General features: G+C 40.4%; 3 protein-coding genes across 5 annotated transcripts; 1 reads left to right on the top strand and 2 right to left on the bottom strand.

Annotated features, from left to right (window-relative positions):
* The first annotated feature begins 485 nt into the window (after positions 1-485).
* LOC108060873 (CKLF-like MARVEL transmembrane domain-containing protein 4) lies at positions 486-7,430 on the top strand. The gene is made up of 3 exons (XM_017146782.2): positions 486-1,007; positions 6,400-6,567; positions 6,629-7,430. Exons 1-3 carry the CDS (start codon positions 843-845, stop codon positions 6,824-6,826), a joined length of 531 nt encoding a protein of 176 aa, XP_017002271.1. The 5' UTR covers positions 486-842; the 3' UTR covers positions 6,827-7,430.
* Ant2 (Adenine nucleotide translocase 2) lies at positions 7,398-16,313 on the bottom strand. Of its 2 annotated transcripts, XM_070219287.1 has the most exons (4): positions 16,186-16,313; positions 9,102-9,438; positions 8,901-9,028; positions 7,398-8,132 (listed from the first exon to the last, which is right to left on the bottom strand). In XM_070219287.1, exons 2-4 carry the CDS (start codon positions 9,420-9,422, stop codon positions 7,658-7,660), a joined length of 924 nt encoding a protein of 307 aa, XP_070075388.1. In that variant the 5' UTR covers positions 9,423-9,438; positions 16,186-16,313; the 3' UTR covers positions 7,398-7,657. The 2 variants fall into 2 exon arrangements, with proteins under 2 accessions (XP_070075388.1, XP_017002268.1); XM_017146779.3 differs by lacking the exon at positions 16,186-16,313 and having other exon boundaries at positions 9,102-9,587.
* sesB (stress-sensitive B) lies at positions 10,383-16,304 on the bottom strand. Of its 2 annotated transcripts, none has more exons than XM_017146780.3 (4): positions 16,186-16,304; positions 11,706-12,006; positions 11,509-11,636; positions 10,383-11,439 (listed from the first exon to the last, which is right to left on the bottom strand). In XM_017146780.3, the coding sequence occupies exons 2-4, from the start codon at positions 12,000-12,002 to the stop codon at positions 10,965-10,967; spliced, it is 900 nt and encodes a 299-aa protein (XP_017002269.1). In that variant the 5' UTR covers positions 12,003-12,006; positions 16,186-16,304; the 3' UTR covers positions 10,383-10,964. The 2 variants fall into 2 exon arrangements, with proteins under 2 accessions (XP_017002269.1, XP_017002270.1); XM_017146781.3 differs by lacking the exon at positions 16,186-16,304 and adding an exon at positions 13,786-13,920.
* Positions 16,314-17,032: the final 719 nt, after the last annotated feature.

The raw sequence follows: 17,032 nt of genomic DNA, 5'->3' as shown, positions 1-17,032 counted from the left end.
AAATAATAGTTCTTGAATTTCAAAAATAACAATATCTAAGTATTACTCATCCGCCGCGTTGGATTTTTGATATTTGTTATACCAAAACGTAAACTTTTAAAAAATGTATATTATATTTATATTTTTTCTGTGACGAGAGCTTGAAGAAAGTAAACAGTAGATTTATACATAAATACAAATAGAAAATAATTTTTTTAAGTTATGCCCAAGACCGTGTCATTCCGTCCCACTGTGCAGTGTGTAAGAATCGGCGGCGCAGGCGCAGCAAACTAGTTTGCCCCCCGGGGGGCTGGCGATGGGCGGTGGGAGGCGGGCGGTGGGTTTCTCGCAGGGGCGTCGTCAAAGGGCGCGCGCAACTAACTAACTAGCTAACTGGCCGAGTGGGAGAGCGAGCGAGAGGGAGAGCGAGAGGAGGGAGAGTGGAGCAGAGCGGCGCTCGGTTAACCGTTAGGCTGCAGCGGCGGCCAGTTCAGTTCGCAGTTCAGTCGACAAGCGACCGCCGTGGACAAAACAACGCCAGCAATCTCGTCGCAGCGCAGCGCACGGATATATAGCTATAGCTCTTACTACCAGATACTATACTATATACATATATAAACCTACCTACACACTCTATATATATATTTGAAAATCAGAAGCGCGCGAGGGCGTCTCACATATTTATATTTATACTGATATAGATATAGATATAGCCGCCGATCGACCAGTGAACATAATATATGTAGAAAGCGGTGGTTATTTTTTCGTCTTATTTTATTGTGACAATCGCGACAAGTGTTTAAAAATAGTTGCCCAGCTAAAACTCCCCCGCCAGCAGCCAGTAAACTAGGAACAGCAACAATATGGTCGAGACCGTGGTCAATATCGAGCGCACAACAACAACAACGACGACCGGACCGCCCGGTGGGGCAAATCCGGCCGTCGGCAACGAAGGCGGCTTCGGCGGCATCCGCGTCAACGTCGACTATTTCCGCACCATTCCGGGCATTATCAAAATTGTCCAGTTTGTAAGTACTCTCAGTTTTGAGATATCCCCAAAAGTTTCTACACTGAAATGAAGTAATAACCAACATTATAATTTCAATTTATAAATAAATATTATTAGGATTCAAACTGTCATACTCGAAAAAGTCTATCATGGGTAATTTCGAAATAATTTCTGAAACATAGCCAAATTTATAAAATTTTTATAAAACTGTTACATTTTTACTACTTAGTTTATATTTGAAATTTCTATGAGTGTGAACCATAATAGTTCGTTGAAAACATGCGTCAAAAAAAATTTTTTATGAGTGTTTTTGTGACCTATTTAATGATTCAATGTTAAGAGCTATAAAGAATTTTGGGTTTAATCTTATTTCTTGAGAAAAAAATTACTAAGTAACCGGATGAAATATTTCCTTTGTAATCATAGTTCTTGGGCGCTGAAAAGCGTTAAAAAAATGTTAAGTGGCACAAAGCACATACGCTATAGAACTGTTATCGTTTGTTCAATATATTGAACAGTTTTATCTACAGTTTGCGTTGCCCCACCATTCTTTATCGGGATATGTGGAAACTTAAGAAAGCCTAGAGTCCCTCGATGTGTACTCAATTCAACAAATATGTACCAATAAGTGTGTATTTGCTGCCTATGAGTAGATATGTCAGGATCTCATTAGACTTGCGGCGGATAAGATAGGGGGAGACAATCGGTGGGAACTGCAAACATGTGAGTCCAGGGCCATGTGGTCAATCGGGCCCTGTCTGCAGAATATCGAGGCAAAACTCCATTTGGCCCGGAATTCGGAACTCTCGGTTTTCCCACAGCCGCAATGGGCACAAACGAAGTCGTGTGGGCGATGCATCGGTATTTGACGCCAACACAAGATACAAGTGTTGTGTGGGTACTTGGATCTTAACTGCGTTCATTACAATACCTGATGGTCAGGTGTAGAAAGTTTTTACCTCCAAAGGGCCATACTTCTAAAGCGTACAGTCAAGGTCAAAGGCAAAGGATACAGGATACAGGGCGCCGACAACTGCTGCGGGCACACATGAAAAATGCATTATTAAACGTTCGTCAGTTGTCGCAGGAAATCAATACTGAATAAGTAGGAGGAGGGGGCGGAGTGGGTGGTCTGGGGGTCTGAATCGCTGATATTATGATTACCATCGCAATAAACTGTCGGTTATTAAGTGCTATTTATTGATTTTCTGCCCGCCAAGCTCCGATTATCACGGAACCAGCGAGGTTATGCTGTCGCCCACGAAGTTCTTTGATATTCCTGATGAAGGTAGGGATCTTAAAAATCTCTTTTAAATGCATTGATGTCACAAATGGCCATTCAGCTTTTTCGGTTCCCAAATGGGATTTTTGTGGCCACTAATCTTATCGGCCGCCTTTGGCGATAGTCTGCTGATAGTCGTCTCAGCGCAGTATAAATATGTTAAAGTGCCGCACTTAACGTTGCCACAAAGATACATATATACATATGCACCTGCGTGGTTCCCAAACGCGAATCGAGAGTTCTTGGCCCTCTGAATAAATAACTCGATAATTGCACAATTTTCAAATTATCATCAATTTAAACTAACTGTGAAATGAGACTGCCTACTTGCAAATGCTCAGAGTTTCAAGGCTACTTGTTATTTTTGGAAAATAAGTGAGAATACAAAAGATATATTCAAAGAATATTAAAGAACAAAATAGGATATGATGATGATGAAAATAAGTGAAGATACAAACGATATATTCAAAGAATATTAAAAAACTAAATAAGATATGATGATTTTTAATATTTGTATATATTTTTGTAAACATTTTGGGTTATTAGTCTAATAAACCGTGACTCATTTTGCACAACTTTTTGAAGAGATGGAAAATCGGCTAATCGGCCGTTACTCATACGCCCCGTTATCCGAGCGAACTGGGCGATAATGAGGCGACCACCTGTGCGAGCGGAGTGAAGTAGGGCATATTCGGTAGTCGCCGTGGTGATAAGGCAATCGATGCCTGACACCTGACCGCCGATTGCTAATTACTACGGCCCAGGCCCATTACTCATCCGCCCCTTGGTCCCGAATCCCGAATCGAAAAAAACCCCCAAAAGCATTCAACTTCTAGGAGTTGCAAGCCCATTTGTGGAATCCTATCGGCCGTATCTTATCGTGCTGCCCTGGAAATTAGCATTTTGGACCCTGAATTGCCCCAACTTATAACATATATGTGCCAACAATATATATGCACAGACATTTATGTATGCCTTCCATGGCCAAATGTGTGCTCTATATACGCACACACAAAAAAACAAGATATATGCAAATCGGAAAGAGCACGATTTATTATTAAGTTTTGTTCGTCTTGGTCCCTGCCTTTCAGAACTTTTTATAATAGCAATTACGTAAGATTTGTATTTTGGAAGCCAAAGCAGCCGATCCGAATAGCAGACAACATTGTTTGGCATTATTGTCGTGGATTTTAATTTTAATGTTCTCGCCAAAAGCGCTAAACAATGACACACATTCGGTGTCATTCAAGAAATTTTTACCACAAAACGCGGGGGCGGGATGGGAATCGGAATCGGAACCAATAGTCACCTAAGACTTGGACAGTTGCTGCTGTTTGTCGGTGGTTTGGAGAATGAGATCGATCGTTACGGCATCCATTCGTATACAGTACGTTTCATATGCGTAAAGAAGGCCCTAAAAGATGTAAATAGCACCGAGAAAGAACCGTGCTAATATTTTAAACAAATAATGTCAATTTAGTATTTAATTGAAATTTTGAAACCAAGTACCTTTATCTTATTACAGATATTTTGTTTTCGTATGTTTGTTGTTTTATATATATTATTTTAAGAAATATCATTGCTATCAAAAATATATATTCGAATAACTTTTATTTACTTGGGTCATTTTCATAGGTGACACTATATTTTAAAAGCCCTTTTTTTTTAGCAAAATGACGCACAATAAAATTTACCCAGTATTTGCCTAGTTATATGCGGCTAGTCATATAGCTAAGAAACGCACTGTACTAAGTGCACAGAGCTATGCAAATACGTGTTTGTGTGTTGTGTACATTTTAGGTAATTGACGCTGACTAAGTGTACTGCGCTCTAAAAAGTGAGCTCATCTTTTAAGCTTCGTCTTGGCCATGTTAACAAATTGTTAGCAATATTTATATACTATAGATTTATTTTACGATGTTTACGTATGTTTCTTAGCCATTTGGCCAATGAACTGCGCTTATCTATAAAGAACAATCTCTACTATCTTTATTATATATCCCATTTGCATATAATCTCCAAACTACTTTCCGTGTAATTTTGGAAAAATACAATTTTCGACAATTCATTTTTTTATAAGGGGGTACCTTATGATTTTTTTTCAAAAAAATAAAAAACAAAATAAAATGTGTTTTTTTTTCGTGTAAAAACCCTATAGTACATAATATCAAGTCAAAGTTTCTGTACGGCCACTGAAACTTCACAGACAGCAGACGATGCCTAGGGACCCAGACCGTATAATCGGGGGTCAAGAACTAGATCCATTTCAGCGGCGTTTCGCGTCATTGATTGCGCTGAAAAGGCACATCATTATGTTGGAACAGTGATCGATATACTTTGATGCACTCGCTCTCTACGCACTGTTTCATGCCCCACAAGGCAAATTGCTCGTTACCATGTACTGAACTACAGTTCTTATTTGGGTAAACTTTCGAAATCATTTTTAATTACTATCTTTTGGATCGAACAAAAATTGGGTTTCTGTTAAGAAAAGTGTCCAAGTATTCGAAATTAGGGGGCTAAAGTACATAAAAAGCCAAGGCGACATAAACTATGTATATTGAAACTATGCAAACAGAACCCACCAGTAAAAATGTACAAATCGTGTCGTTAAATATCCATAGATATATGTATACTCACAACTGTGAAGAAAAACCACCCATAAATTATGTTTAGAAAAGATAAAATTCTCATATAATTCGCAGACACATTTCGTTCTCTTATTTTTGAAAAGTGACGCAAGTTTGTGGATCGCAACCAAATCGGCAACTGTCCGGGGTCAAGATCAAATTTAAAATAAAATTAAAAAACGAGAAGAATACCATTAAAAAATGTGGGAATGCAATTCAAGATCAACAAATTGCTGATGGTTCAATCAACCGATGATTTGCTGCTGCTGTTAGTTAATTGTTTGTCAGATGGCAAAATAAACTAAAAAAAAACAGAAAAAGCAACAGAAACAACATGTTGCTATCAACAGGTCGCTTTTGGCCTGGCTACAACTTTCAGCTTTCACTTTTCGTGTACCTTTTGTTTTAGCCAAAACCAAATGCCGAAGTCGACTGCACACCTGCTTGTTTTCATTTCTGTTTGGTTTTTGTTTTTGTCTTTTATTTATTTCTCATTTTTTGTTTGTGTCGCCAAAAGCTTATTGCCTTTTAATTGCCCAAAGAAACCACGTCAACATAGTGTCAGGCAAAGGAGAATGTGTGTCATCGCCGCCTGTCATCCCGTTTTAAGTTCTAAGGGTACTTAACTAGGCAAATCACCCGGCGAATTCACTTGAATTTCGATAAGGTTCTTAAAAGTGACTTAAAAGATAATTATATTGTGTCATGTTAGTTTTTTGGAATATTAAAAAATATTAACTGGAGTCCTTGAATATTTCCACTAAGGGTGACTTGACGAATGGTATTCAAAAAGAATGCAACAAAAAATATGCACAAAAAAGCCTCGATTTCGACATAAAGTTTTGTTTGGTAATTTTAATATTTTCTTTAGCAATGTTACATCGAAATTAAAAAAAAGCATAATATTAATAGTGTAATATTTAGGGGCAATCTTTGAATTCACCGCTTAATTAGACGGAAAACAACCTTCGTTGCTCAGCACAGTCATTTCATTCATGGTGTGCATTCAATTAAAGGTGACATCACGACATGCTCACTCCAGATTCCAGATTCAAATCGCGGCCTTGAAGAGGCGCCCGTCAATTGGAGATCACTATCTGGGTGATCATTGAGCAAAAGTACACATTCTTAAAATTTAAGAGTTAAAATGAAACATGAATTCTTATTAAAAGATTTACAAATATTTGAAATTATGTTTTGAGAATGAAAACTAGTTTTCCAGATTTTTGAAACACTTACAAAAGTTTTGATGCAGTTCCATCGTTCAACTCCCAAAACTCTATCCACATCCTACTATAATCAATACCCAGAAAATCCTACCCTTTCTTAATAATTACAACATAGGTACTATATATTACATAAAAAACTGTGAAATATAATAAAAATAAAAATTAGTCTAACTGTAAGTTAGCATTAGATAATAATAATAATATTTCACACGCAACTAAATACTTTTAAAAATTTGAACTAATCCAAAACTATCCCTTCTATTTTCGCAGGTTCTGGGAATCATCTGCATGGCACTGGCGGCTCCTCCCTTGACCTCGGCCACCTCGTTCTTCATGTTCGTCATCGTTGTGTCGTTCATTATCAACATTCTGCTCATCGCCGCTTACTTCCTGGGCATTCGGGAGGCCCTCAACGTATCCGTCAACTGGATATTTTTGGTGAGTTAAATAGATGGCTTAGGAGGAGCACTAACTCAACCCTCTCTCGATCAACCAACAGGAGCTGATCACCACCGCCGTGCTGACTCTGCTGTACTTCATCGGATTCATCGTCCAACTGGCCAGGTGGTCGGACGCAACTGGCTACGCTTCCGGTTCGAACACCGCCGCCGGAGTCTTTGGCCTCTTCAATTTCCTGGCCTACGCGGCGGGCGTCTACTTCCTGTTCCTCGCCCACAGATCCGGAGCCACCCACTAAGTCCACCGCAACTCAATGCTGGATCTACTTAGGCGTAGAATAATTTCTAACTGTTTACAGATTAAGTGCAGATCGCGTACTTGTAATTTCGCCTCTTTTTTTATGTCGTTTTTGTTGTTAATTTATGCGATTACATATGCAAATGGGCACAGCACGTGCGGTCAGCTCAATGGAAAGCGAAGCCTTTCTCGACTTGATGTGTTTTTAATGTTACTTTAAATGCCTAACTAGCGTTTAAGCTAAAACCCACCAGCACACGAACACATCTACGAAAACGAGTAGGGTGGGCGGCCCAAAGAAACTGAATTCTTCTTAAAAATAGGTAAAAATCTTATTATATTCAGTCTTGTATGCAATCATTTTTAATTTCTTTTTTTAATCCTTAATTGATTATTATTTCGATTTGCTAATTGAGACTAAAAGATTAAAGAAATTAAAAGAATCAATTTTATGTTGTTATAATCGAACAAAAAAATTTTTTTTTTAATATTAGAATCTTTGTGAAAAACGGCCCACCCTAATCAAAACACACTGCACCAAAAACAAAAAACATACAAGAGCGCAACAAAGATTTAAGTTCAATAAATTATTTGTATTTTCTCAACCACTGGCGAAGAACACATCTTGAGATGAGGGGCAGCCAGCATCCCGATTAAATCACTAATTTATGGGCCTCCTGGCCGATGGACTGGTCCCAGTCTTCCTTTACGAAGCGATGAAACGGTGGGCTGGGGATCTGCAGGTGCGGCGCCCTCGTGGTGTGCTATTTGGTGCGGCTGGGTTGCTAGATGGCGGCCGAATGGACTCACCACAAACGGCCCGACATCGGGGCTAAAAGTACTTCTTCATCTCGTCGTAAATGGCGAGAACCAGGGCGCCGCCCGTGCCGCGGATGATGTTCGAGAGGGCGCCCTTGAAGAAGGCGCCGATGCCCTCCTGCTTGGCAATCACCAGCCAGCAGTGGGCCGTGTTCTTGTAGACCATCTCGGACTTCTTCAGGCCCGACTGCATCATCATGCGACGGCGCACCGTGTCGAAGGGATAGGAAGCGATGCCGGCCACGGTGGTGACCACCTGGGCGATCGCCCAGCTGACGTAGAAGGGCGTGCTCTTTGGATTCGGCAGGAAGTCGCGGCAGGTGTCGTAGAAGCCGAAGTAGGCCGCACGGTAGATGACGATGCCCTGCACCGACACAATGAAGCCGCGGTACAGGCCAATGGGGCCATCGCTCTTTATCACCTTCATCAGGCAGTCGATCAGGCCGTTGAACTCCCGATTGCCGCCCTGGCCCACGTCGGCGGCCAAGCTGTCGGGTGAAGATGGCAAGGGATTATTCAAATGAATAAAAATCAGGATAAAATAAAATCAGTAATGTTGAAAAAATATGGAAAAACGCGAATTCTTCAGCCGATCAGGTGGCCAAATTCTTGGGCAGGTATGTCACTTTCTTATTGCCTTATCTAATCACTCGATTTAAAAATCCAAAAAAGTGAAATTATAACCGCGGATTCTTTGGCATATATATAATCAGTATCTTTGAACAATACCATTGACCAATAATAAAAACAATGGTCGCCAAAAGTAGAGCATCAAAATCTATTCGCGAATTCTTAAGCGTCAATCGTTGATATCAGAACTTTTGTAGGTTGAAGATGCGATCGTCACTAGTTTTGTACCTCGTTAAGAGGTGTTTTTATTTGATTTAGTAATAACCAAATTATTAAATTTTTACACTCTCGACTAACTGATTATTGATTGAAACTAGTGCTTAAAGTGTTTAATATTGATTGGGTAGTAAATTATTTGCAAAGATATTTAAGAATCCATAAAAGACTAAATTCTTTTAAAGTGAGGTGATTACTACACAAAATTTAATTAAATTAATGTAATATACATTAGATATTTGAATGGCTACTTTAGATAGCACGAGGTATCAATCGAAAAGCTAATTTTTGGCTATTTATAAAAAGTAGCCTAGCTTTCGAGTTCCAATGAAAGCTCAATGTAAACTAACTTAATCTTTAAAATCAACTTAAATTACGAAAGTCACTCAAGGGTTGGAGTCTTAACTCACCGGGTTCGGGCAAAGTCCAGGGGATAGACGAAGCACAAGGATGTGGCGCCTGCTGCGCCGCCAGAGGCCAAGTTTCCTGCAAAGTGGCGCCAGAACTGCTTGTGCTTGTCAACGCCGCCGAGGAAGACCTGTAGGTTGGGATATCAAGTGTATATATGTAGATTTATATATTGATCATATATCCCAAATCCCGTAACGAACCGATTTGTACACATCCTTGAAGGCAAAGTTGAGGGCCTGCGTGGGAAAGTAACGGATCACGTTGGCCAAGTTGCCGCGCCAGAAGGACGAGAATCCCTGCTCCTTGGGAATGCGCACGAAACAGTCGACGATGCCCTTGTAGCGCTGGTCCGCGGAGATCTGCTTGGACACCTCCTGGACCTGCAGGAGCAGCTTCACCCGCTCGATGGGCGCCACCGCCGTCTTGGCCACCGCCGCCGAAACGCCGCCCATCATGAAGTCCATGAGGAAGGACTTGAGGTCGCCCTTGCCATGTCCGCCGCCACCGCCTTCATCGCCCATGTTGGATTACTGGTTGCTTGATTTTAAAACGATTCGGATTAGCGTCAAAGTGGAATGGTAAAAAGAATAAAACCGATTTTCACTTTTATAACTTGTAATTTTGATTCGACTCCGTACGAGATCTGAACTGACGTGGGATAACAAAGTTGTGAGCCCCTTTGAGCAGTTGACCTACGAAAGCATTGCCTTGGCCAACTTAGGCCTACATTTTCAAATTCCCCTTATGATTTATTATCCAATGATTTCTATGAAGAAAGTCCCTCGATAAATAAAAGTTATTCATTTGTTTGAGAATCTATGACTAATTGCAGTCTGCTATAATTTGTTTTTAAATAATGATTCAGCACTTTTAAATTATTGGGTTCATGATAAAAAATATTCTATCTGATTCCCTGTTTTAACTTAAAGTTTCCCCTGCTATAGTTTTTAAAAATTATCATAAATAATACATTTGAGAACAAATTATTAACAATGGCTATCTATAAAAAGTATGCTTAATATGCTACATTTATAAATAATTAAAATCTTTTTCTAAATCTCAATCTTTTTTAAATAAGCCCCTCTGCACTTTCAATGAAATTATTAGGTTCATGATAAAACAATTCTATGCGATTCCCTGTTTTATATTAAACTAAAAGTTTCTTCTCATAAATAAAACGTTTGAGAACCAACTATCTAAACAAATTTGTATTGGTTAAAACTAAAAAGTCTGTGTTGGTTGAATATATTTTCATGAGAGCCCCCATGGCGCCTAAAAAACTTCTTAACCATTTTGATTTCGGTTTTGAAATCAATCATCTGATGATCTGCATAAGAACTTGAAGTATGCTACTGTAATTTTTAGATTCGCAGTGAGCTGTTTTTGTTATATTCTTCCCATCAAATCATAAAAGTTCTATAGACAAATAAAGAAGAAAATCATACACAGATAGCATACACAGCATAAAGAAAAACACAACATTGTACTATTTTTATCAATTTTTATATATTTTTAAACCAACCGAAGTTGAGTTTGTTTGTCGTGTCGGATGCGAAGGAACCTACAGGTCTTCGTTCGGTTCCTTGCACCCTATCGATAACACTGATTTGGCTGGGGAGATGTGGCGCGACCCGGCAACATGACGGCATATAGTAGTATATAGCCTAACCCAAACTTAACAATACTAATCAATATCAATATCGTCGCTATGTTCGTTCGTCTTTCAGTGTAGTGGGTCTCCCATGAGCCGAACCGTATCCTCGTCTCCTAGCATTGCTGTATTGTATTGTTGTTCTATTGACTCTGGCCATCATCGTTCCGTAAATTAATTCCCAGTTATTATAAATAATATAATTTCGTAATTATATCAGGGGGGAGGGTGGAAGGGTGTTGTTATTGCTTGCCGTTGTTCTTGGTAAGAGGTGTTGGTTGCAGATCAAACATTGCTGTTGCTGTTGCTTTCAGTTATCTAACATAATTAGCTGGTAGTGTTCTGTTTTGTTGTTGTTGTTGTTGTATGTTGTTGTTGTATTTTGCTTGTTTGAATAATTTAATAATTTAATTTACAAGAACTTCTTGATCTCATCGTACAACACAAGCACGAAAGCGCCGCCAGTGCCTCTGAGAACGTTGGAGAAGGCGCCCTTGAAGAAGGCACCAGTGCCCTCCTGCTTGGCGATGGTTCCCCAGCAGTGGATTGTGTTCTTGTAGATGATCTCGGTGGCCTTGCGACCCGACTGCATCATCATGCGACGACGCACGGTATCGAAGGGATAGGACACGATGCCAGCGACGGTTGTCACAACCTGGGCGATGGCCCAGCTGATGTAGATGGGTGTGTTCTTGGGGTCGGGCAGCATACCGCGGGCGGTATCGTAGAAGCCGAAGTAGGCGGCACGGTAGATGATGATGCCCTGGACGGACACACCGAAGCCGCGGTACAGGCCAACGAGGCCGTCGCTCTTGAAGATCTTGGTCAAGCAGTTGCCCAGACCGGTGAATTCACGAGCACCTCCCTTGCCGGTATCAGCAGCCAAGCTGTATGGTTGGGAAAAACAATGGTTATTATCTTGACTGTTTTCTTTCTAGCAATATCACACAACTTACCGAGTACGGGCAAAGTCCAAGGGGTAGACAAAGCACAGAGAGGTGGCACCAGCGGCACCGCCGGAGGCCAAGTTGCCGGCGAAGTAGCGCCAGAACTGGGTGTTCTTGTCAACACCTCCCAGGAAGACCTAAGTTTACGCAAGTTGGTTAGTTTTCACAGCTCCAAATCTTTTACAGCTTCCAGTTAGCTAACTCACCTGCTTGTACTTGTCCTTGAAGGCAAAGTTCAGAGCCTGGGTCGGGAAGTATCTGATGACGTTGGCCAAGTTACCGCGCCAGAACGACGAGAATCCCTGTTCCTTTGGAATGCGGATAAAGCAATCAACCATGCCCTTGTACTGCTTGTCGGGGCTGATTTGTTTCGAGATGTGCTGAACCTGCAGGAGCAGCTTCACACGCTCAATGGGGGCGACGGCGGTCTTCGAGACGGCTGCGGAGATGCCTCCGGCAGCGAAGTCCTTGACGAATCCAACAGCATCGAAATCCTTGCCCATTTTGCTGTAAACACATTGCGCAATTGCCCGAAACTCTGATTAATCTCCATCGTCTTTAAAGCCGTTTTTGGATGATAGCCGATGATTGATTGGATTGATTGATTGATTGAAACCGATGATCACCGATGAGGAGGATGTTACTCCTGTGATGTTACGGATGGAGATGGATGATATCCCCATGGCATGCAGGTGGTGGTGGTGGTGCTTGATATACTTTGGTACAGATGGGAACCGCTCCCCATGCGTTGCATAATGTTACGATATACGTTTTACGTTTACGATATACGCTTACGATATTTTGTATGGTGGATGTACGATTCACTTTCTTTACACAGGTGCAAAAGGCACAATAGAAGAATAGCCCAAAGCCAAATGAAAAGGTGAAAATTGTCAATGTTCTAAATAATAACAATTGATTTGGGGGAAATGGAGATGCGATACACAACAAACCGAAACCGAAAAACATGCACTTTTTTGGTTAAATAAAGTGTGGGAAATGGTAAGATAAAGGGTTTTAGCGACAAATGAAAATTCGATTAACGCGAAAATGTTAAGACATGCAGTATTTGAGTTTATAATGTGTTAGTATGGAAGTACATATTATAACTTAAGTTTAAAGGTGGTTAATATTTGATGATACATATATTTATGGGTAGCTCAGCATTTTCGTTACAACAAATAAACTACTATATTGGTATGGGTGTTGGCAACAGTCGCCGGCAAAACTGGTTTTGTGCAAAAAAGAAGAAAAAAGTTTGTTGGTTGCTTGTTGCCACGTGGTTTAAAGTTAAGTATTGTAGGAAAACCGAAGTGAGTTCCAACCAGTTTTCAGTCAGAATCTTGGGAAAAGTATTACGTGGCATAAATTGCCTATCCAATTTATCTGAACTAGAATGGCATACATTATTTGCAGTTCAAGTTGAATAAAACGGCCTTTTACTGGTTTTCATTGAGTAATGTTTGGGATTGCATAATTGCCACACCGCAAGAAAAAAAATTAAAGAAAAGAATAGAATAGAAAAAGTTCAATGGAAAAAGCCAGTATAGATGGTCGCTTGTGTGGGTGTGAGCAAGATGGCTATAGGGGCCACACTTTTTTGGCAGCTGGCATTCGCCATTGAAGCGTGTTTCGTTTTCGTTAATTTTAGACTTTCAAGAGCAGCGGTGTGTTTCAATAAAATTCAGCGAAATTAAATTAGCATTTCATTGAGAAAGCCTTTATGTAACACACTTGGCGAAGAGAGCTTTGTTTCTCTTCGGCTGCTCTCTTCCGCCCAAACAACCGTTATCTAATCGGGTTAAACTTTTCATTTGATTGACTGGAAGAGAGAGACAGAGCGAAGCTTTTCTTTGTGGTCAAGAGAGCGGAGGAGGCGAGAACTTGTGATGTAATAGCCTCAGCTGGAAAAAAATCTACAGTTGCACGTGGAAAGCTTCCACCTTCCACCGAAGGCTGAGTGCTGAGTAGTATCCACCAATCCAGGGTTAAGTTTATTCTTAATTCATTGTTATTGATTGCATAAGACCGAAAATCGAAAACCGAAAAGCAAGCACCGCACACCAGAAAAAAATTGATGATTCAAGTTCAACTCTCGTTGGTTTACATAACCAGGCAAATTCTTTTCATTGCTCAGGTTGGGTTTAGTTAAAAAAAAGGGAATATTCGAAGAACTAATCACACTCGCGTTTAACTGGGCTTTTGTTTTATTAATTTGATGAATGATGAATGCATTCGGATTGTTTGCATTCGAGTCGATAATTGATTTCTGCTCGCCATACGTACTATTTGTATGTGTTCTATATCACAGCACAAAACCGAAAAAAAATTATCCTTATTCCTTGGAACTCAGAGGTCTGAATCTGAACCGGACGGCCACTGAATTGCTTGTGAAAGTTCCGTTCGCCGAAGTCGCCCAGCTAGCCTGCGCTGTCCGCGCTGCCTGCGTCGGCGTCGGCAGCGACGGTCGTCGTCAAGTTCAGCAACAGATGAGCGGAGAGAGCGGGAAATGTAGAAATGTGCGAAATGAGAGCGCCACCTAGCGGTTGGCAACAGCACGTGTGCGAGAGAGAGAGAGGGAGGGGGATGGGGGGTGGCCGACAAAGAGCGAGAGATCGCCGCTTATCAGTGCTAAGAATTCGAATTCAATGCCGTTTGTTGCATAAGAGGAAGTGTTGTACTAGCACCACAACTACAACTACAACTACAACTACAACCACAAGTCGAACTCATTAGAACACACTTTTTGTTTCGTTTTGGCCATGCCCGAAAATGCATATATGGCCAATTGTTTTTCATTTACCCCTTTCGAGGTTTTCGGCGGCGCTTTCTAAATGCTTGCCAAAAAAATTACATTTGGCAACAAGCCGAAGAGTCAGCTGCGTAGCCAGTGCTGCCAGTTTAGCTACTTTTTGTAGCCAGAAATAAAAGGGCACGAGTAAATTTAGTCAATCGTATTCTAAATTCGCATAACATGCATATATAGGTTTCTTCTTTTACAATTATGAAACTGAATAAAAACAAATCAAGCTGAATTGTCGATACAATTTTCTTCAAAATAATGCTTAATTATTTCTTTTTTTTAAATCATTGATTTAACTAAAACTGGCCAGAAATTTTGGACAAACCCCTCTAAAATATATATTTTATAAAAAAAACAGTTGAATTGTTTTATTTATTTTTCAACTATATATTGTTTAGCTATTTTTAACATTTGGCTTTGGCCAACACTGTTAGCATGTGACTTTGCCTTCTGACGTCCGCTTGCCGCACTCTCTCTCTTCTCACTCTCCGTCTCTTTCGCGCACGCGGAAGAAGGGCGGCAGCGGCAGCTCGAAAAAAAAGTGCGTGAAGCGATTAGATAAACACCGCTGCTAATACAGTTATTTATATAACTGTCTGCGACGCTTTTTCAAGGTCCCGTTATCGCAAAAAATTACATAAAAAAGTAAAGAGAGTGCTCGCTGGCTTTCAGCCTGCAAAAGAAGAGAGCGAACGAAAAATGCAAAATTGACAAGTTTATCTTTTCGCTCAGAGTGCGAATCGTATTTCCAAGACTAAACAAAAAACAGGGTGGCGGCTTGAAAATTTCCGCCTAGTAAGCGAGAAATGTGATGCGATTCGCCAGGGAGATGTAATAATAAACACTAATCTCTAATCAGTGCAAAATGGCGCTAAAAGGCCACACAAAGGGGCAAAATAAACATAAAAATCACATGAACACTAGACGCAGTTTAACGATTGACGTCACGGGGGGTTAAGAAAGGGATGGGGATAAGAACTATGTGAAAACTGGGGAAACCCGTTTTTTGCAAGAACTTTTTACCTTAAAGAAGGTAGAAAGAAAGCAGGTCAGAAGAGAAAGGGAGGAGAAAAGAGCGATGATGGTTACATTTTCTCTTAACTCTCTCACAAACACACAGCTAAGCACTTGCACGCGCAGCTGGTGTCTGGCACAGGAGTGAGCGAGAGGGCGCTAGAGGCACATGGCAATTATTCGCCAATGTGTGAGTGGGCAGTAGAACAGCCAATTGCTCTGCACTCTTTTCAATTAAATCGCCTGCACTTGCTCTACATTTTACAATATCTATGCAAATGCAGGCGAATTCGACTCAAGTACAATTATCGTTTAAAAAAAAGCCCACAACTGATGTGCGAATTTTTCGTTCCGGCGAACCGGCCTGCCAACTCGCTGCCAATTGCATAAGTTGGCAGTTCCAGCGTGGTTGCAAAAAAAAAATGGAAAAAAATTGGGGAAATTATCCAGCGTGGCTTTATTAATTTTTTCTTGGGGACTTGAAATAATACCATAGATCAGAGATCAAAGCCCCAAGGAGTGCGCTTATACGCCCCGTTTGTTACGTGTTTTATTGAAGGCAAAGTTTCGGCACAGTTATTTCTTCGCCTGGGTTATGTAAGAACTTTTCGGCTTTTTCAAGCCCCACGTAGGGAGTTATTTTCGGGGCAGCCCAGCCAGAGCGGCCCGTAGTACATATATAGAGTTAATTGAACCAGCACCGACACAATAAAAAAATTAGCACATTACATAACTACAGAATCTAGCGCAAGGTGACGTGAGAAAAAAAATCAATGGCAATTTACTGGGTTCGCCATGCACCGTGCGCCGCCCGCTCTTTTTCAAGCAAGGGCCGTGAAAAGGTGGTAATATAGAAAATAGCACAATACCTTCAGTTGATAACTTCTCACAAAAGTCACAGAATAAAAACTTCTTTTGCAGAACCAGACGAAGCCGCGTGCTCACTTGGCGAATGAAATTCGTGAAGTGGTGGGACGTTTGGTGGCGCTTGGGGTGCTTAAAAATATTCCACTCGCTTAAAAATATTTCAATCGATAGTTTTAGGAATAACGTAAAAATAAATATCGCCATTTGACCCATCACTAAAATGTTGCAGTTCTGCTGTCCAATAACAGAAATGTTGGGATATACGGTCTTGCCAAATTTAAGAAAACGCTGCACATTAACAGTTCTGTTGAACTATAACCGATGACAGTTTAAAAATACTTATTCTCGACAGTTAAAAAAGAAGTAATTGGCACATAACTAAAAGTTAGGTGCGGCGCTAATGTTAAGATACAGCGTTTTAACATTTCTGTTAATATTAAAAATATCTCTTATCGATAGTTCTAATGCTTAAAAATAAATTGGGAGGACCATATCGAAATTTGGCACATCACTTAAATTTCCCGAGACAGGAACCGCAAGTTGTGATCAACATAAACGGTCACACCAAGGTGTGCGGAAGGTGAATCCGCTAACTTAGCTGCTCCATCTATCATTTCCAATTGGATTTTTGACAAAAATTGGAATTTTTCTTTTGGTTTTTTGCTGTAATTTGGCCAAAAATGGTCCTGCACCAAAAAAACATACTGTTTTGAACAGATAACAAAAAATAAATTATTCCATAACACTATCCGTGTGATTTTGGAAAAATAAAATTTTCGCCAATTTTTAATTGTTGTGGGGGGATATCAGAACAATTTTTTTTTGCAAACTTTTTGAATTGCAAAATTC

The sequence above is a fragment of the Drosophila takahashii genome, chromosome X (genome assembly GCF_030179915.1).
Source record: "Drosophila takahashii strain IR98-3 E-12201 chromosome X, DtakHiC1v2, whole genome shotgun sequence".
NCBI classification, from domain to species: domain Eukaryota; kingdom Metazoa; phylum Arthropoda; class Insecta; order Diptera; family Drosophilidae; genus Drosophila; species Drosophila takahashii.
The sequence above is the reverse complement of the archived record's forward strand: the minus strand, read 5'-3'. Positions and strand labels throughout refer to the sequence as shown.